This window comes from Parus major, chromosome 3 (genome assembly GCF_001522545.3).
Source record: "Parus major isolate Abel chromosome 3, Parus_major1.1, whole genome shotgun sequence".
Classification (NCBI taxonomy): Eukaryota; Metazoa; Chordata; class Aves; order Passeriformes; family Paridae; genus Parus; species Parus major.
In genome coordinates, this window is record NC_031770.1 from 9,318,522 (window position 1) to 9,339,633 (window position 21,112).

At 43.2% G+C, this 21,112-nt stretch overlaps 1 protein-coding gene across 1 annotated transcript in view; it reads right to left on the reverse strand.

The window, feature by feature from the left end:
* Nucleotides 1-1,746: 1,746 nt before the first annotated feature.
* Nucleotides 1,747-21,112, reverse strand: part of SLC1A4 (solute carrier family 1 member 4) — a 33,628-nt gene continuing 14,262 nt past the window's right edge. The window contains exons 4-8 of the mRNA XM_015622575.3: nucleotides 19,476-19,642; nucleotides 16,549-16,782; nucleotides 15,161-15,355; nucleotides 13,597-13,731; nucleotides 1,747-11,391 (exon numbers count right to left, since the gene is read on the reverse strand). Coding sequence (XP_015478061.1) covers nucleotides 11,157-11,391; nucleotides 13,597-13,731; nucleotides 15,161-15,355; nucleotides 16,549-16,782; nucleotides 19,476-19,642 — 966 coding nt within the window. The 3' untranslated portion in view covers nucleotides 1,747-11,156. The remainder of the gene's footprint in view (nucleotides 11,392-13,596; nucleotides 13,732-15,160; nucleotides 15,356-16,548; nucleotides 16,783-19,475; nucleotides 19,643-21,112) is intronic.

The following is a 21,112-nucleotide window of genomic DNA, read 5'->3' on the forward strand; positions in this document are numbered from 1 at the left end:
TGATTCAAAGGTACTTCAGTGCTCATAATGGGGACATAGCAGAGATCTGACTTTCAACAAACCTACACATTTTAAAGGTGACCACTTAGTGCAGCTGTACCACACAACCTGTGTGAATCAAACCATTCATTTCAGGGCAGAACAAATGGTATTGTCTTCTGTTCAAGTCACAAAGCACTTCCCTATAATTCTATCTACCTTAATCAGACAAACTGGGGATTAAGAAAAAGGACTAATCTGCTTGTTGGCCATAATTGCATTTCCTCTGCAAATATTAAGTTAGAACAATACCAGTGGCTTTTGTAATAAATTTACTTTTAAATGTTTTTCATGTGAATGAGAGAAATGTGTGTTGCCTGCCTAGAGCTCAGAAGAAAGAAGTGAGGAGCATTTTCCCAAAAATGCTCTTTTTTCCTCTTAAAATAAATAATCAAGAACAAAAACCTCAGAAAACCCCAACAAAACAAAGAAGTTGTAAAGTAGGTGACCAGATTTGTACGTGGTGGTAGAAAACCTGAATAAAATAATTAAACTTTAATTAGAATTTATCCAACTTTTATCTCTTTGTTGAAATATTATAGGGATCTCTTTATCCATAATAATGCCTAACAAGTGCTAATAATGTCTGGCTAGAGGCAGCTGGGACTCAGTCTGAGGCTTAGCTCAGCTCTCATTAAAGACAAGCAATCATTCCACCTTTTCCATGGATCTCACAAAGCTTCATGGGTTTCAAATGGCAAATCACTATGGCTCTGACAACCACCTCAGAAGACTTCAGAAAACCTGTATGCAAAGCTGACATGTGAACATCTCCGGGCTCTGGTCCAAGAGAACATCTCCCTGCTCTAGTATTCCTCCAGATTTCTCCTCAGGGGTTCAGTTAGAAAGTGAGAAGCCAAAAACACAACCATGGAGTCAGATAGGCTTCTTGGAAACCACCACATTGATGGTTTTGTAAGATTCACGTTCCAGGGCATAACACCAGTCACAATTCCTAAGTCATAAACAGGCAGATCCTTCAAATTATGCTTTTCTTTCGGTGCTTGCAATTCTTGTGAATTTTGCCCCCTTGTTTATTTGTTCTGGGAGTTTAATGGTTGAAACTAACCAATCTACACTTACAACATTAGATGTTTTTCCCTGGATTTGTGAAGTTTTGTGTATGCACCTCAGGACAGACTCCACCCTTTGGAGATATATAAGCTATTAATGGAAAAGCGGTACCAAACTCAGATGGCAAACCCAGGCCCCCAATTCTGAGACCAGCACACTGCTTGGATGGGCTGTATGGCAAATCTAAAATTACCCTGAACTTACCAGCCTGGCTGCCTATTGGAAAGCATTTCCTAATGATTACTCTCAATCCTTCTCCATGGAACAAAGTCAGTTGGCTTGGCAGAAGGGCAGCAGGTGTGTCTGTCAGTCCTTCCACCCCACCACTGCATAACTTCCAATCCAGGCTCTCCCAAAGGCCCTTCAGAGCTCAGTACCTGTGCAGAGGGCTTGGAGAAATGCCAGCAGGGAAAGGTTTAAACACTGACAATCAGTGACACCAGCATGCCAGCAAAAGGCAGGGTCTGGGAAAGTGGAACCAAACACCAAACTGCACAATTCCCATCCAGGGGCATTTCCAAAGGAGTCTTTGCTCAGGTGGAACAGCCTGGTCCAGCAGGATGTCCCACTGCCTGTGCAAGGCTGATCCAAATAAAAGCCCAGGTGTTCTCCAGACAAAGATGGAAACATGGATTCTGTTTGGGGTGGTGTTTATTTTAGTTTGAGAAGCTACACAAAGAGAGAACAAATATACATTTCCATGAGAGAAGGGGAAAAAAAAAAAAGAGTATCCCATTGTGTCACCCTCCTAATACAACCAACCATCCCAACCCGAGCCACAGGACTGGCTGCTCCCCAGGTAGGCAGGGAGCTCTTACTCCAAAGGGTACAGCACACAACAAACATCTGTAACATCTGCCCCAGGGTCACACACCCCCAGACACAGCAGTATGGTCTTTTTTTTGCATATGTGCACGTACATTTGTCTTTGGGAGACAACGGAAAGGCTGATGCAGAGTCACATGGGTGAAACCCACAGCTTTAAAAGAGGAACAGCTACTGATGCACAAAAGGATCAACACACCCACATGGCACAGACACTTCCTCAATGGAGTGGTTACTCTAAGCACAAGGTTCTGACCTGAAGGCAGATACCTTTGTATATCAGTGATACTGGATTGTACTGGAGTGGATGACAGTGAATTTCAGAGTTCATCTTTCTTTTTATTAAAGTAATTAATCAAATGGTTTAGCATATAAAAATACAATAATCCTCCCTCCTAATTAGAGCAATTTGTGTTCAGGTAGAAATAAAAGCACACACACACATACACACTGCAGGATTGCTGCCAGAGAGCTCACAGGATAAAGAAAAGAAAACCATTTTCCTTGTCTCACACTAGGACATCACATTCTCCCTCCTGTCTCCAGGGATAATGGAGTCTTTCAGCTTTGGTGCATAGTAATATTGAAAGCCAAACAGCAACTTGGAATTTGTCCTGAAGAGAACCAGGACAAGGCACCTTTAAGGATAGTAAGGCAGAAGGGGACTCCTCATGTGCAGGGGTGGTCCTGCTATCCCTGAATCTGAGGGATTAATCAAAATCTAATCAAAGTCTTCATCCTCACGGAGTGTGAGTCAGTCTCAGTTTGCTGTAACCAAGAAGCAGTTGAGGAGCAGAGGTTTGCTCAGCTACTTGCAGTGCTACACATGGTCTCCATCCCATACAGCACCACCTTACGAGAGTGCAGACAGGATAATAACTGAGGATGTCTAAATAAGACTGCGTTCTTAAAAGAATGGAATTCTCATGGATGGCAAACACATCACCTCCACAGTGGCCTTCAGGGAAGACAAGTCAACAGAACATCTGCTGTGGAGCAGAGCAAGGAGGCAGTGATGGCTGGGCCACCTTGGTCATAATTATTTGACTAATTTAGTGTAAAATGTCATTAAAGTATTGCTTTAATGAAGCAGGGTCTGTTCAGTCCAGACACTCTCCAAAGCTGAAACCACATCTCTGTCCCCTCCTAAAGGGCAGGAAACACTCCCTGTCCTCACATGGGGCCAGAATATCTTTAAGTTTGATCTATGTACTATAGGAGCCTGATCCTGCTGGGATCTGGGCAGACTCCAAGGAACACAACAGTCTCTGCAGGAGGGATATGGAGAAGGTAAACTGAACAAAACATGAGGAAGTTGCCTTCTGCATCAACACCAACCACTAGGAAAACGCTTTTTTATTAGAGGCACCACATCATAAGAATAAGTAAAATACCTTTAGTTACAGCAAAGAAGTTTTAAAAGCATTGCTTTACTGCTGCTTTGCTGATAATGATCATCTTTAAAGGCCCAGACCATTCCTCTATGCTGCTGTGGAGGTATCTCCATCAGAAATCCAGAAACCATGGAAAGCTCAGGAAATTACATCAATGCAGATCAGTGAAGGCTCTGCCTGTCCTTTTAGTGGCATTCCTTCTGGTTCTTAAAAAGCTACAATCCAAACCAGTTAATATCTGGAGTATTTTTTTATGGTTAAGCACAACTCTTTCTGTGGGCTTCAGATGTATAAACAATTCCTTGAGAGTAGAGTTCCCTTAGTCATTTCTTTCTGCAACATGTAACTACAATTAAGTCGCACACAGATGCCATATGCAGTTTAGTTTCAGTTACTAAATACATGCTTGGCAAGGAAGAGCATTACTTTCTCAGTGTTGTTTTACCAGAAGGAGCAAGTGAAAGCTATCCTAAGGAACATCTAATACCAAATTTCTTGGTCTTTGTGGCTTAAAACCACACCGTTAACTTTGCATTACAACAGAGTTGGCTCAAAATCCATTTCTCCATGCTGGGTCCTGTTGGTAGCTCTGCTTGCCTTACAAGCAACATTTGTGGCCTTGGGAGAAAAGTATAAATGTTTCTTGAGTAGGGTTTTACATAAGGGCTGTTGGCCTGTTGAAATGTCCACAGTCCTCACCTCCTGCTGGCACCAAGATCTGAGGTTAAATACAAATGAGATTTCCTAACTCTTAAGGATGATGCATCTGCTGACACTGAGATATAATTTGATAAGTAACCACACTGTGAACTCTTGAATAAAAGATTTTTTTTCTTTTCCTCTTAAAATCCATACAGAATCAAATATATTTATAAACCCTCAGATGTGGATTTTTTTAAGGAGGTGATAATTGTTAGCTAACAATGAACCTGGCTTTGGGACTCAGAATCTGCTCCTAGCTGGCTTGGCAACTTTTCATGTGACTCAAGAGAGAGTTCTTTCACCTTTTTCTGTATTCATTCACTTGTGCAGCTGTGAACTGATGCCTGCTGGTCACAAATGTCTGTAAAGACCCCATGCAGAGAACAAATTCTGTGTTAACATTAACTTCCCAAGACAGTGCTCAGATGTGAAGACCTACGGGAGCCAAATAAGGCTCTTGATCACTTATTGTCAGAGTTAAAATATTCAGGGGCAACTGTCTCAATGTGTTGCCCAATGCCTGGAAAAAGTTTTAGATCATTTGTCAAACCCTTTTCCCTCCTGCCAGAAACTGAAGCAGCAAGTGAGCATGGCTTTCATCAATATGCTCCCACAGATAACAAGTTGGTCTTTGTCCTCGGAGAATAATGGTCTCCACGAATTTATCTGAGGAGCATTTGTCCTAGCTATCCTGCAAGGAGGAATGTGGGTCAATCCCTGATCCAGAACTGTACTGCTGTTCCTCTGGTCATGGCCAGCAGCCAGCAGCAGCTTATCAGAGCTCCACGCTGGCCCTCTGCGTGCTGCCTTGTTGCACTTCAGAAACTTCAGCACTCCTGCCTCTCCCTGCAAATCCCGCCCAAGCAGCAGGCAGGGATTTGTGTTGTCTCTGCTACATGCCAGACAAATGCCTGCAGCCTCTTTGATCCTATCCATATCAAAATGCCAAGGAAAGATGCTTCTTTATCCTCTTGCTTACCCTGTCTTCTGTGATGGTGCTCCTGCAGCCTTCCAGCCCTTCCTTCTTTTTCTCCACCTTTGTCACTCATGCTGACAACAAGACAACTTGTTCTTTGAGCTGAAAAGCTCTTTCTCCCACTGAAACTAGTCAGGAACTAAGCTGTCAAGACTCCCAGTTTAGATGTTGAATCCATGGTGATGTCTGGTAATTTACCTGAGCCTAAGCTTTCATGGCATGGCAGGTGGAGATGGAAAGAGGCAGAAGATAGAACAGGGCACTGTGTTGTCCTTGACTAAGTCACATCCATTTTCTGAACTGCACCTCACACTGACACTAGCTCCCCTGCTCCCCCTGAATTACCCAGAAAATGCAGCCACCTGATCTCCTTTCCATCAGTCATTCCTCCTCTAGCACAATGCAACTCTGCATACTTTCATTATTTGATTCCTTTCAGATTTTTGAGAAGTTCATTACTCTTCAAGCTTTACTGCTCTGTGTCTTAAGAGTGCTTTCTAAACATTGCAACTATCTTCCACACTACAGCCTGTGAGAGACACGTAAATATCTGTAAACTGATTTACAGAAAAGGAAGCACAGGTATAGGACTAAGGCAATCTGCCTAATTCTGTGCTGTTTATCTGTCACCAGATCAGTCATTACAGGCAGCTCTGTGATCATGAACTGCCAAGGCTCTGTTAAATCAATCTAGATGTGACAATTTTTCTTTGGTGAGAGTTTGTATGTTGGTCTTTTGACTGAGGCCCACTGCTCACTGCCTGTGGGAGGGTCAGGATTAAAAATTATCATTTCCAACAGGATGATCCTTTACAGTGGCTGCAGAAATGCACTGTGTTAGCAGAGGACCAGAGTGCAGATTTAGCCTGGACTGTTGACCAATGCTCCAAATCTTTGCAGAAGAGGTGGTGGTTTTGTCCCTTTTGCAGGCTCTTGAGGACACAACCTACAACATGTGGCTGGGTGCTCAGTCACAGAGATTACAGGGACTTTGACTTGACTGAAAGAAGAACTGCCTAAATACCTCAGATTTCATTGTTCTTGCTGCAAAATAAAGAGGAACCACAGGAGAATAGGAATGGTGACACTGGGTCATGTCCACACCTGGCACCAGCCACAGCAAATGCCCAGGGAAGAGTATGGGAACAGAGCAAGCACCAGGAAAACCTTCCTACCCCTCACACCCTCCCCTCCAATCTCTCACCATCTCTAGCTCAGGGCCATTGCCTCCTCAGGACTAACCAGAAAAGACAAAGCAGAGATTGTTTCACCAATTGATGTGGTACTTTGGCTGGCTCCACATCTCTGATATCTGAAGGACACAGTCCTGTTTGTCACATCCCAGCAGGGGAAGCCCTGGGATTGGCTCTAGTCCATTCTCAACACAAAAGCCATCCTGACTGCAAGGGACGTCCCCAGAAGAGTTTGAAGTTCTTTGCAATTACCAAGTCCTGTAGTGCAATTACCAACACCAAGACTCAGCTAAAGCTTGTAGGAATACAAGATCTTTACTGAAAATACCCAAGAAGAGTCAAGTCCTGGCACCTTCCACTGCCCACTACAGTTTTTCAGGCTACAGCCACATGTCAAAGCACAGAACACGCACCTTTCTCAATGTGAGTGACACATACTGCTCTGAACTCTCGGAGCAACTCTGAATTACCAAGGCTCACGAACCTCTGCTGAGTTCAGGGCAGGAGCAAGGCAGAATGCAAAATGGAGCTCTCAAAACTCTCTGCATTCTTCCATTTATTCCTGAGGCACTGAAACATAAAAAGAGCATAGAGTATTCCAGGAGGCAGTGATGAAGCACGGAGTGAAATGTCATTCCTACAGAAGAAATAAAAGATGGTTCAAAATGGTCAAAGAAACTTCACTGAAAAAAGGCTTGCAAACTCTTCAGTATTTCATAGAAACATAGAATCCACTGAGTTGGAAGAGACCCATGAGGATCATTGAGTCTAACTCCTGGCTTTGCACAGGACACCCCAAGAAACATACCATGTGATTTCCATATACTTCTCTCAAAAGAGGGTAGGACATGAGCTGAGGAGAGAACTTGTACCTTCCAGAAAAAAGACAAAAACAACGAAAAATCCAACCTAAAATCAAATAGAAAAGTAGTGTTTTGTATTTCTTCTATTTAAGAGGAACTTCATTCCTCTTAAAAAAACCCAAAAAACACAATTGACTACAGGTTTCCAACTTACAGCTGTGTCAGGAGAACAGAAATGTATGTCCAGTCAAGAGACATTGGAGTTAAGTACCACACTTGGCACCAGATTTGTGGAGTGCCTGGCTAAGAGCAGAGCAGAGCAGAGCAGGTACCCCTGGCTGCACCTGCAAGGCTCCTGGAGCCTTCTCAGCTCACAGCCTCCTGGAACAGGAAGCTCCCAGTGTAACACATTTACACTGCAGGTCAAGAACAGCATCTCAAATGCATATCCCTCAACTTCCCTCTCATTTTTCTCTCAGTGGCCTTTCTTGAAGACCCTGACCATTTAAAGCAAATGGCAAGTCTTCTATTTCATCAGGCTTTCCACTAGGATGCACATTGTTACAGTGGCAGTTGTTGGAATGTGTAATTTTTTACAGTCTGAAAGAAAGAGGGCAATATTGGATCTCTCATATTCCTTCCTTAAGAAAACAATCCAGGTAGAGAGTTCTAGAATGCATCACAGCTATTGTGAGGAATGGGAACAACACAAAAAAAAATAAGAAACGTAAATTCTGACACAAATGATAAAAAAAATGGCCAACAAGATATTCTGACAAGCAGCACCCTGCTTCCATAGATCCCTCTTGTTCTGCACAAACAACAAAAGAACTGGCATATTTTTAAGTCTAAAGTAGAGCTTCTGTAAAACTACAGATTTCTGGCAGGTTAAGAGCTGAATACTCATGGTTCATATAAATCCTATGATATCTGTTTCCAAGAGAAGGAATGTCAGATTTCCTTGATTAAATTCCTGCTATGAGAATGATCAGACCTCCTTAAATCCAACTGCTCTAACAAGCTTTACCTGGGACTAGACATTCACATGATGCAAAACATGGCAATCCACTAGTGGGGACTGGAGAAGTGTTCAGTGAAGACTCTGAGCTTTTACATTGCTATTGGAAAATACCAATACTGGGGTATTTGCTTTAATTTTCCATCCCCTGTCAGGAACAATGTGCCACAGCCTATAGGATGCTGCTAAAAGGAAAAGGCACGCTCTGGCTGCAGCACCATAGGGAAGAAGGATCATTCGGCAATGGCAAAGTGCTGACTTGCAAGGAAGCCCAGCCTTTGGGTTTGCCCAGGGCAGTGCTTTTACCTGTGGGTAAAAAAATAAAATAAAATAAAAATTTAGATGTGTTCTTCTTTGAAATGGTGCTGTGATGCTTCATGAATTGTTATTTTAGTGCTGCCCTCAAGTCCTGATCCTAGCTGCATGTGTCACAGTGAGGGAGAGAATCACAGAACCACAGAAGGTTGAGGGGTTGGAATGGACTTTAAATATCACTCAGTTCCAATCCCCCTGACATGTGCAGGGACAGACCAGGTTACTCAAGGCCTTATCCAGCCTGGCTTTGAACACTGTCAGGGTTGGGGTATCCACAACCTCCCTGGGCAGCCTGTTCCAATGTCTCACCACCCCCACTGTAAAAAAAAAAATTAATTAATATCTAGCATAAATTTCATCTCTTTTAGTTTGTACCCACTGCTCTTTGTCCCATCACTACAGTTCTTGACAAAGCCCCTCTCTGGCTTCTCTGTAGGTCCCTTCAGATACTGGAAGGCTGCAGTGGAACCTTCTCTTCTCTGGGCTGAACAGCCCCCACTCTGTCAGCCTGTATTTGCAGTGGATGTGGTCCCATCCTCTTCATGGCCCTCCTCTGGACTTGCTCCAACAGTTCCATGTCCTTACATTGGGAACACCAGAACTGTACACAGTACTCCAGGGGGTCTCACAAAAGCACAGGAGCTAAACATCTGATGAGGGATAAAATCCAACTACAGAACACAGCCCACAGGGGACAGTCAGGATTTTCAGCTTCCTTGAGACATCCTTATACTATTTTAAAATCAAAGTACCTGGTGTTTTGGTGCATTTAGATATTTCAAAGAGATATTTAGACTTAAAAATGTGCTTTTGGTTTCCTGAGTTGAAAGGAGTCGGGATGATTCTAACAGGAAGAAATGCAAAGTTGATCTGTTGGGCAAAAGACATCCCTACAGAATTGTGTTTGTCTCCTTCCATTTTGAAGATAAGCCAAGGAATGACCACATTCTGTGGACATGATTAAAAATAAACTGGTTAAAAAGAAACTCCACCTGCAGTTTCCCAGTGGGCTGACTAATCCTTTCCTACTTGGATTGTCTGCATGGCTCCAGTGCACAGCCAGTCATGATGTACGCATCTCTGAGCATCTTTCTGCAAAATTCATTGTGTCCCTTTACCAGAAGGGATGCTTTGCAAAGGAAGGTTTGCTGCTATGCAATTGGAATTGCCTCTTCCTAGTGCTGATATCTTTCCAAGATAGATTCCTCTGAAGCAAGACAGGAGCAAGAAAAAAGGAGACTTTAGCATTACTTTATATCAAAGCTAAGAGTAAATATATATTGTTGAATTAAGTGTGGAGATGGACCACATGCATTCTCTTGTTAAGTAGCCAAGGGAAAACATCACAAGTCCAAGCAAATCTTGGCCTGTGCAGTCATAATTTTTTAACTATTAACATCCAAAGAGCCAATATAAATCAACAGGATCTTTGCAATGAGTTTGCCAGACTCTATTCAGGTTTGGGATGTAAATTCAAGGACACTGTAAAGGCAAAAAGGAGGAGTAAGAATCCAGAAGCATGTGCCTGAGCCTTAAGCAAAGGTTACCATCTGCCATTAAAGCATTACCCTGGCTCAGCACTACCCACAACTACTAAAAGTAAATTGCTGCCAGAAGAACACTTATGGCAGGACTAAACTCCTAGCAGGAACAGGTAGCCAGCTCCCACACAGAGATCACTAGGATTATAAACTCACCTCTTCTCTTCCCTTTTCAAGCCAAGACTCAGACTTGCCCGTCATTAGTTTCCACATGATGTGTGTTCAGAATTTTTCCTCCCCTATTCAATTTAGCTGGAAGAGAGTATGACTAAAACTGTTTGGATAGACCCATTAAATAAACATGAACAAGACAGGGTGTGCTAACAGAGGATCATGTGTTTTCATGAAGGGAACTGATGTCTGCATTTATGGATGTTGTCACAGGCAAACCTCTTTCAGACATACTAAGGCTGGAACAGACTCTACATTTTTTTCAGCCCCAAAGGGTTGACTTGAACAAAATTTGTGCTTCCTCTGGATTTTTTCCTTAACAGCTTGGTTAGAGGAAAGGAGGAAACCAATCCTTGATCTGCATGAACATCTCTGTTTGGTCCCACAGTTTGGGAGTTATTCACCAAAAGGTAGGAAAGCTGCTATGAGCTGCAATGAAATGGGAGAATGAAACAGATCTCTATAAGCTATTAATTTAGGTATGAAACAACAACAAAAAAAAACATTAAAAATAGAAAACAGCTGGTTTTAAGGACATGTTCAATGTTTTTAATGGATTGGAGAACATGAGAGGAAGGGGAGTGGGAGAAAAATGTTGCTTCATATCATGGCTGTAATGGTCAGTGTTTCCAGGCTAGAAAACAAATTTAAGCAACATTTTTACCCACTCTGGAGTTTCTAGACTGCTTCTCCATTCAAACAGCAGCAAAAATAAGCTTACTAATTTTTCCCTACAATAAGCACATACTGGGTATGTCTACCTTCCTACCTTCAACCCATCTGAGCCGTCACTAATGGAAGTCTTGTTACACCAGAAGCCTCAATGGCAGTTCTCACATACATGTACACAAGTGTGCACGCGCAACACGTATACATGTACACACACAAACTATCAAAATACTATTATAAAGCGAGTGTTCCTTCTCAGCACCCCTTCTCTGTCCACCCCACCTCCCTCCCCTTCCCCAGGCCAGCATATTTCAAAACAGACTGGAACTGAGCACTTCCAAGAGCCATCCAGCCCCTGGTCGCACTGCAAACGTCTGGGTGCGTTGGTAAGTCCCTGGGCCACTTCTAGGACTGGTCTTGACGAGCGGCCTCGAGTTCACAATACTGATTCCTTGGATTCAGGGTCTGCTGTGCTGCTTGTGTTGGAGACTGGGTTTTTGTGGGTTACCAAAGGTGACGTTTCCGCTTCAGACTTGCTGTTTGCAACTGCTTCTACGGTGACTTCCTTTAGCTCCTGCTCTCTCTCTTTCTTGTCTTTTTCGTTCAGGTAATTAAGGATGCCCGCTCCCAGGGCATCCCCTTCCACATTGACAACTGTGGTGGTTCGGTCCCTGGTGAAGATCAGAAACAAAAACCAAAGCAGCAGGCTTTTAGTTTTAAGAGAGTTACAACATAGTAAGGGGGGCTGATTCACCCCTGCTGAACCACATTAGTGGAGCTAGACAAGGGAGATGTAGTTATCACAGGTGTTTTTCACAGAAGTCTCATCACTATTTCAGAACTAAAAATGTGTGCCAGAGCAGGTTTAAGGTCTGTCTACGGTCTGTTACTATCAGCTGGTTCTGGTCTCTCTGTGGGTTGCAGCAATGGTACAACTCTTTCTCAGGCATCCTGCTTTTCACAAGTCATCTCCTTCCTCTTCCCTTTCTCCAGGCCAGCATTTTTCAAATGCATGTTCAGAGCAGGAACTTACTTCAGGCTTATCCAGAAAGTGACTCAGATCACCCAGCTCTCTTTTTTAACTACTGTGACTGGTATCTTAATCCAAGCACCTACTTAAGGGATCCTTCCAAAAGGGGGTAGAATGACTTGTGTTGTCTGCATTCGTTGCCCATAGCACCTGCCCTAATTTTTGGTCCTACAATACAAAACTAGTGTGCCAGGGGTAATGGAAGAGATTTATGGGTCATAAAAATGAACAATGTTTTTATGTGGCTTTTGAGACTTGCTAGTCATTCTGCAGCCTAACTTTAACAGAGGCTCAACTTGTAGTTGTGGTCCTCTCAGGTAATTAAACAGCTGTCATTAAAGCAAGACACGGGACTCCTTCCCCCTTTTGCTACCACAAGTCTGAGCTCCTTGACTAGAAACTGTTGACCACAGAGGGATGCTACCTATTTTAAAAGGAAGGAAACCAGCACAACACAGGCTGAGAGCAGTCCAGATGAAAGGAAGGGCATGTTTTTCACTCTTTTTTCACTCTTGCCTCAAAGCACTTACGAGTACTGCTGTGGAATGCCCAGCCACTACTGTACTTCCTTACAAAGACAGGATAAAAAGGGCTAGCCACTGCTTTGCCAGTATGTCCTGTCCTCTGGAGGTGGCTGATCCCCAGGAGGTTACAGTAAGAGAAAAGTGTGATGACCCTAAGGAAGCTGTAGGAATATGCTTCACAGACCCATGTTGTATGGGAAGGGAAAGTAATACAGCTGTCACCTTCTCCAGTCTCTGAAATTCAAGGGTATCCTCAGGCATCCTTATTTCCATATCTGCTATGGGAATCCACCATCTATACAGAGGCTGATGTTTCCAAAAAGCAATACCGAGGGATTAAGTGCAGTTTAAACCAGGAACTGCCCAGTAACCCATCAACTGGAAACAAATTACCTGAGCAGGATTCACTTGACCCAATCTGACCTCTTACTTCTTTCCCAGAAGACAAAAAGGAAAAGTGGTAATACTGTCTACTAAACTTGTGGCTCTCAGCAGCATGTTCCAGCCACAACATTGGTCACAGCAGTGACAAGTGCCACAAATCCTCCATGCTCCTGCCCTGCCAATGGACAGCACCCTTCTATGACATCTGTTTTAGTGCTTTCATCAATCTTGAAACTATATAAGAAATCAAACAATAGCTGACAAGAGCTTCTGATGGAAACTGTGACCAAGGAAACTTTCCACAACTAATATTCAAGAGTCAAATTCCTTTGTCTTCCTCTGCCCTTCTACTGGCCAATTAATTTCCAGCAATATCAACATCTTCTAAACTGACTTTTAACAACTGTTCTGATGGGAATTGAAGCCAAGAAGAAATACATTTCTACAAAGGCTGAATAAAAAAAGCTGAAGAAGGATTTTAGCATACTGACTGCTTTAACTGGGAAGACACCACCTTTTCCATTCCCCATCAAGAGGTACCTGTCCTGTAGACAGACATCTTAGAGGGTCTTATTTTCTACTGAGTTTTATTTTATACTGGGTCATATCTGTCTGTTCACCATGTTTCCAGCTAAACATGCTACAAGGATGCTGCAGTGAGGTAGATGTCCACATAACAAGTGGAAGAAACTGCCTCAAGTTGCACCAGGGGAGGTTTAGATTGGATATTATAAAAATATTTTCCATGCAAAGGGTTGTAAAGCATTTGAACAGACTAGGGAAGTGGTAGAGTCCCCATGACATGGCTTAATGGTGAGCATGGTGGTGGTGCCACACTGGACTTGACAATCTGAATGTTTTTTTCCAGCCTTAGCCATTCTGTAATTCCATGTTTCTGTGCCTTGCAACAGCAGGTATTTGAGGCCTGCAGTACTCACACGATCCAGTCCACAGCCAGGATGAGGGACAGGTCGTTGGTGGGCAGCCCGATGGCCTCCAGGATGATGGCGATGGTGAGGACGCCTCCGGCAGGGACTCCAGCCGCTCCCACGCTGGACGCCGTGGCCGTCACGCTGCAAATCAACGTCCATGCCTGGTTAGAGGAGCTCCCAGCTCCCTGCTGCACTCTGTCACGTGCTTCCCCGCCATGGGAATTGCAAACAAACACTCCAGCATGGGACACATAGAGCATTTGCTTCCCAGGCAAACCTTTTCCTGCCTGCTGATGCAAAGGGTACAGAGGACAGGGGCTCAGCAGGGATCCGCAGCAGTTACCGTGGCAATGGCTCTGGGTTCAACACCAGGACTGCCTTTTCAGGATAAGAAACAACCAACACAACTGGATCCTGCTGCCTTACTAACATTCCCAGCTCCAGAAGGCTGAATGACTTACACCTCCTGACCCCACATGAATAAAGGCAAACTCTGCCATGCAGAGCACAGCACCTTCTCTGGGTCTTGTTTGCATCCCAACACAGACCCTAAGTCAGGTGCTGGAAACCTGCAGTGCATGTCCTCAACTCACCTTTTTGTGTGCAGGTGTCTGCAACTGAGCTTTCCTTGGGCTACCACTGCATCATCCTCAGACCTCCCTTCACACCTGATTCACTGAGAGCACCTGAAAAGCTAATTTGGCTACCCACCAAAAAAACCTCAATGCCTCAGCCCTGCCTTAAACAGACATACTGGGAAACACAATCAAGAAGGAAATAAAACCTGGCCAGGCAGGGTTAAAAAATGCCAGGAACCAGCCCTAGGAAGCATCTGGTGGACGCAGCTGTGGTTGCTGGGCACAGTGAAGAGCCACTCCAGTGAGGAGAACTGCTTGTAGCATCTTAATTTAAGGGATTTTGAGGAGAGAAATGAAGATAACAACACTTCATTGGATATGGGATAGAAAAGGATATTCCAAGCATAGAGGGGAGAGAGTCTTAGAGAAGGAGGTAGGAATGAGGTGGTGGAAGGGATAATGGAGCAAAGCAGTTAGGAGGGGAACAACAAGAGATCTGATCAGGAAAGCCAGCAATGTGATGGTAGGAAGGACAGAGGTGAGCAGGAACAGAGTCTTTAGTACGAAATAGATGCATAAAGAACCAAGTAGCTGGCCGGAGAATTTTCTAAGACATCCAGAGGGTGAATCAGGGGCTGCTTTCTGGACAGCACAGAATGCCTCAATTACCCAGCTTAATGGTGACTGGAGGATGGAGGAGTGAGATGCTTAAGGAAGGAGAGGAATTTCATGTGAAAAAGAGCTTTAAACAGCTCAAAGTCTGTTTCAGAATTCAATTACCCCTCCCAGGTTCCATCTTTTATTAAATTGAGACTCTGGCAAATCTTGTAAAGGTTTAAAGACTCCATCCTTTAATCACCCTATAATTATGTTACATAGCAGTTTGTAAGCTTTAGATCAGAGATCTGGAATGCTAACTGTTAGTTATTAATGGAGAGACCACAGCTTGAATGTGTCTGGGGGCCAGAAGGATGTGGTTGCAAGCAACTTACAGAATTGTGAAGATCTGCCCAGGGTTGAGGTCGACATTGTTCAGCTGAGCAATGAACACAGCTGCCATGCACTGGAAAATAGCAGCACCATCCATGTTTACAGTGGCCCCAATGGGAAGGATAAACCTGCTGATCCTCTTGTCAACTCCGTTGTTCTCCTCAATACACTTGATCATGGACGGGAGTGTGGCTGAGCTGGAAACAGAGCAGGGAGAAATGAAACACAGAGCACCAGGGTGCTCTGAATGCCCCAGCACTGTCTCATGGCTTTCATGTTTCTAGCATGCTGCAGACAGGACTGTCAAGACAACAATGCCATTTTATAGTTTTATATGATGGCAATGAGGGACCCTCCATGTTGAGTTTTGAGCAGAGGTATTTAATAATCTGCTTTCATCCAGAAATAGCTGATAAGGACTTTAATCTCCCAGGAGCTACAACTCATGACTCAAACACAGTATGCAGCATTACAAGGCTGTGGAATGAACAAGTCTCAAACTACAAAAATACAATAACAGATGCAAATATAGCAGGGGAGGTTGGAACTAGATGATCTTTAGAGTTCCTTCCAACCCAAACCATTCTATTATTCTATGATAATATAAACACAACAGATGCAACAGCAATCTCTGTTAATGCTGTATTAGGACCTCAAATGAACAGAAAAATAATTAAAAATAAAACATCACTCTTGGATTTATTTCTGGCACTACAAATCACATGGTTTTACTCATAAACCCTCTCCTACTGTGCAGAAAGAGAGAGTTTATGAATAGTATTTCAGCTCCTTTGACAGACATGCATCTACTTTTGGAGATGATAAAAATGATTTTTCATGGATTCAATGATTTTATATAGAGATGTTATTTGTTCAGGTGTTATAGATATGTTATTTGATCAGGTGTTTGTACTTGAGAAAAGTGTAAATGACGTGCTCAATCATTTGGTTATGAAAAATAAAACCTGATCAGGCCAGATCTTTGAAATACATACTAATGCCTTTACACTAGAAAGCAAGTCTGCTTTGCTCCTACAAAATTAGTCTATATTTGTTCCAGCTCCTTCTGAACTTCAAAAGTAAACTTCTGAGGACAAGTCCCTCACTACTGACCCTTACTTTACTTCAAACTGAAAGGACAGCTGGCAGGAGCATTTAAAGACAATAATATTTCCAACTGAGCATCATGCTACGGCCCCAGCATTTTGAGGAATTCTTTTCAACAGCATGTGCTGTGTGGCAGGCTGATGACAGTAGTGAGACTATGCTCAGAAGACTCTTTTTGCAACCTCAAGAACAATATTCACACCTAAACCTAAAACTGGATAAAGCCAGTTTAGGGTGACAAACATAACCAGGCTATAATCCCAGAAGTGGCGCAGAAACCCACCTGGAGCAAGTGGCAAAGGCAGTGGCAAGTGGTGTGATGAGTCCTAAGAGAAAACGATACGGATTTTGCCGCGTGGCTGCAAAATAAATAAGCGGCAGAATGATTCCTCCGTGGATGACATGGCCCAGGATAGAGGCGAAGATGTATTTTCCCAGACTGGTCACCAGAAGCACAATATCTTCCATTTCCACAATCTTGCTCCCAACAAGGAACATAATGCCAATAGGTACATACCTGTGGAAATGAAATATTGGTTGTCATTAAGTACAAACAAGAAGCCTTGGAAAACACAGCATTTTCCTTCCCGGAGATAACACTCCACTTAAGAATCTGATGCTCCTAATTGAAAGGTGGTTCCTTATTCACCACAAGCTCATGATAGCCAAATTTGGAAGGCTTTTCTCTAAGACTCTTGTTTGGTGGATGATAAGCAGTCAAAATTTAAAAGGTTTGCTCACTTATGCTCTCAGAGACACAGCTAGAAGAGTGCCAAAGGAAAGGTGAGTGGGAAGCAGAAATGCTGCCTGGAGCTACCAGGACAAGACACCAGTGGGGAAGGGAGGGAAGGGAAGCATTACATCACTGTAGTAGAGAGGGGTGAAAGAGTTGGGTCTTACACATGCAGAAACTCACAAAGGAGTACAGAGTCAGGTCATTAAAATCACAGACACGCTGGGTGCCAGCTTAGTGAAGGTTAAGAAAAAGCTGTGCACATACCAGAGAGCTCAGCTAAAGGCTGCTGATGCATGTGCCAAAGACAGCAATTAACTCTGCTATTTGCCTAAAAAGGGATAAGTTAAATGATCAGGCTTCCAGAGCTTCCCCCAAGCCAACAACCAGGCACTCACACACATCCATGCCTCCCATCTAGAAACATGCCACGTCAGAATTTGTTTGAGATTTGCTTTGTCAAGAGTACCTGGAGCTGCTCCAGGGGAAGGGCCATCTGCAGGCCACAGCCACACCTCTGGTCCCAGTAGTGCAGCTGGGATCAGCCCTGAAAGGACTGAACAGCCCTCGAACCAACAGCACAGCAGCTCTAAACAAACTGTGTCAAACACTGCAGGCCCAGGGCCAGCTCCTTCCCAAGGTCTACTGGGATGCTTGTGTCTGAGTACCTCTGCTGATGCTGTCCACGCTCCATCCCTTTCTGCTTCTAAGATTAAGAAATACTAGAAGATCACCCAGCTCCCCAAAATCCTGCCCCAGGAAAACATGTGGCTACAAAAGATTTGCCTGTACATCTCAGGAATAAAGAATCCAATGTCCATGCTCAGAGAAGGTGATTTGTGGAGTCAGGACAAACTTCAGAAGGTCATGCATAGGTCTGGAAAGGTGGGAAAGCCTTAAGGCTGCTCAGATCACTCACTTCTTCCTGGCCTGCCTGTCCCTCAGTGTTTCTGCAGCTCCCCTGTTCCATGCAGAGAGCACTTCCCTATGTCCTAGATCCATGTGAGCATCCTCTCTCCTCCCTTGGCCAAATCTCTAGGGAGTCCTGTGGAACATTCCCTACTTAGCCCCTGCAATTCTGCCTTTGAACTGTGTTTCTGAGGACCCTGATTAACCAGATCCAGCTGAGCCCTGTCCTGCACAAGCTGTGAACACTGAATTCCTCCCCTTGAAGAGGGAGGCTGGAGAGGAAAGAACTGGAAGTTGAGACCAAAGTGCTGCTAAGCACGAGAGTGGCTCTTGAACAGGATCAGATACGAGCTCAAGCTGCCTTTGCTCCAGGTAGTATGATTTCACCATTCCAAAGTATCCCTTGGGAAGCACATACAGCTTGACAGATTTTGAATAAATACCGGACTACACAAAAGCCTTAAGGAAGGAAAGAGAACAAGTAAGGGCTTCACTGTTAAGGGTCAGCAGTGGTCCTTATAATCCACAAAATAAAGGATTACATACCAACTGATTGGCTTGAAGTGCTAGCACTGTAATAAGCTGAACACATTAACTGCCTCTTATCAGTGTTCAGTGTCCAAGGAATTACACTCAAGAGCAAAAAGCTTAAGCGGCTTGGAGACTGAATTTTTCAATGCCTTATGATAGCAGCTAACACAGAGCTCTGCCTGTGTAAAATCAGGTGTTTTGTTAAAACCCTTCTACTTCTTAAAGAAAGGAAAACAGGAGGAATGAAGAATGCAGAATGAAAGAAGAAAAAAATACCTCTGCTAAGGTAAACTTACAGCTTTTTCACCAGCTTGGGAAAGGGAGTGAGGAACGTCCTGCTGTTAATTTGTTTGCTAGCTATCTTTATGAATATTTTTTATTTTGCATGTGAGATGTTACTGTTGGTTTCACAGGAACAGCCTAATTTAATACAGCTACCCAAGGACAACCCTGATACTGCTCTGAGGCCCAGGTTCATCCCACCTGATGGAAAACCCAGCCAGATGGCTGCTCCTACCCCAGCTTAGGCAACTTGAACCACTCTCTAGAGGTTCCTGCCTCCTTCAACTCTGGTTTCTTGCCTAATGATAAAGTCCAGTGTGCTCCAGTTCCTAACAGATTTTTTTTGGCATCAAAAGCTTTGTGGGATTGATAAGAGCAATATTCATCCCATAAACTTTTCTAGACTCCAAGGAATTAAGTGAAATAATGTATTTGCTTATTAATAGGCAGGAGAAAAAAAAATCAGCCTTAGGAAATACTGAGTTTTCTTTCCCCTAAATAATCAAAAAGGAGCTCTGGAGAGGACTTATAGGCAACCCTTTTAAGTTTTCCAGCCTGATACCTTAAGCTATCTGTGACTATCTCATTACAGGGTACAAAAGCAAGGAGAAAAGACCCCATTGTGTGACACCACAACATTCACTTTTGCTGGGATGAGGGATCTCACAGTAAAAAGCTGAAAGAGAGATAAAATTTGAGTTTTCTGACCTGAGCATAACACTGCAGTGCAGATGCATTTGCAGTCACACACTTACCACATTATCCAGGTAACCAAGACCATTGTTGCCTCATTGAATGAGTTAAAGAAGCGAATCAGATCTTCCCCCTCCTGGCCAAGCTTTTTCAGTGCCACTCCTAAAACCAGAGCAAACAGCACCAGTCCCAGGATGTTCATCCCTTTGATCTCAGTACCGACAGGGATCTGCAGAGACAAAAAAAAAAGAAGGCTAGTTACATGTGAGAAACAAAAGCTAGAGTCACCTCATTTTGTTGCTGTCTGATTGATCTGAAATCAACAAGCAGAACCTATTTCGGAAAGGAAGAGCTTATTTTGTTGAAGGGAATCAAGGAGATTGGGAGTCTGAAGACAGTTCAGATACAAATCCAAATAAAAAAAAAAAACTAATACAAATTAGTTACGAGCTGGCATGGATTCACTGGAGAAGGAAAGGCCTGGTAATACCTGCCCTTGTGCCCTTCAATACAATAATTGTGTTCCCAGTGACCTGAACAAGAAAACTCCCCAGTTTACTCAGGACTTTAGTGCAATGATGATACCAAGGTGGAAACCACAAGAAAATCACCAACATTATGAAGCAGAAGGAGAGGAGAAAGGCAGGCAAAGGCAAAAAACTGTGGCAACCTACTCCATCTGTCCACGTCAGCTGTGGGAGATGGAGAACAGAAGAGAGATACCTGTTCCCCTTGTCAGAAATTTGTCACTGTCTGGGAAAAGTAAGAGGATAAAAACAGGATCCACCTATTGACAAATAACAGGTCTGCTCTGTTAGTCCTTCATGGTTTGCTTCTCAGAGAAAGCCGGAGCTCTCTTTGGCAGTGTAGTATCATATGAACTGAATGAGTGCTCTTGTGGCTACATAAAAATATAATTGTTTTGACAAACTGGGTTTTTTTCTCTCCAAGTTGGCAGTACAAACACATCAAATTGTTGTTTTATTTGGAAGAACTTCTATAACAGATGAAGTTTGTGTGCAAGTTTTGGCCTTTTGGCTAGTTTAAGTGGACACTAGCTCAACACTATGAAAGAAAAATACATTCTGAGCTAAAAGTTTGAAATGAATATTGACTAAAGAACTCAGGATACCAATCTGCTAAATCTGATAAAACCAGCCTGCTTAAGATTTATGTTTTTGCTGGAAGTACACTGCTGAACTGGACTGTCTCTCAATGGCAGGTGGAAATAAAGTCCTGCAGGGAAGGGGATAACATGTAAATCACACACAAAAACAGGAAGGTCAAACTGCTGTTATGAGAAGTGTTTACACTTTTTTCATTCACTAGGTAAAAAATAATTAGCTATGGAATCTGCAATTTTTTATGGTAGTTGTTTGTTCAGGGCTAAGCTGCCACATCAATATATTTGATTCCTGATTGAAAGAACTGAGAACATGGACAGATATTAAGCATGAGGCACAGTGTATCTCCAGAGATTTCTGAAGAAATATGCTGTCTCACACACTAACACTTTTCTGTCTGGATAGTTTTGGCTATATTCTGGTTTTTGTGACTGAAAGCTCTAAATTCTTCTGTGGTTAAAAAAGTTAAGACAAAACAAACCTCCTATTAATTAAACAAACCATCTGTATACATGGGATATTATTTTATATATAATTTTATACTATGTTCATTTGATACAGGTGTAATATGAAAA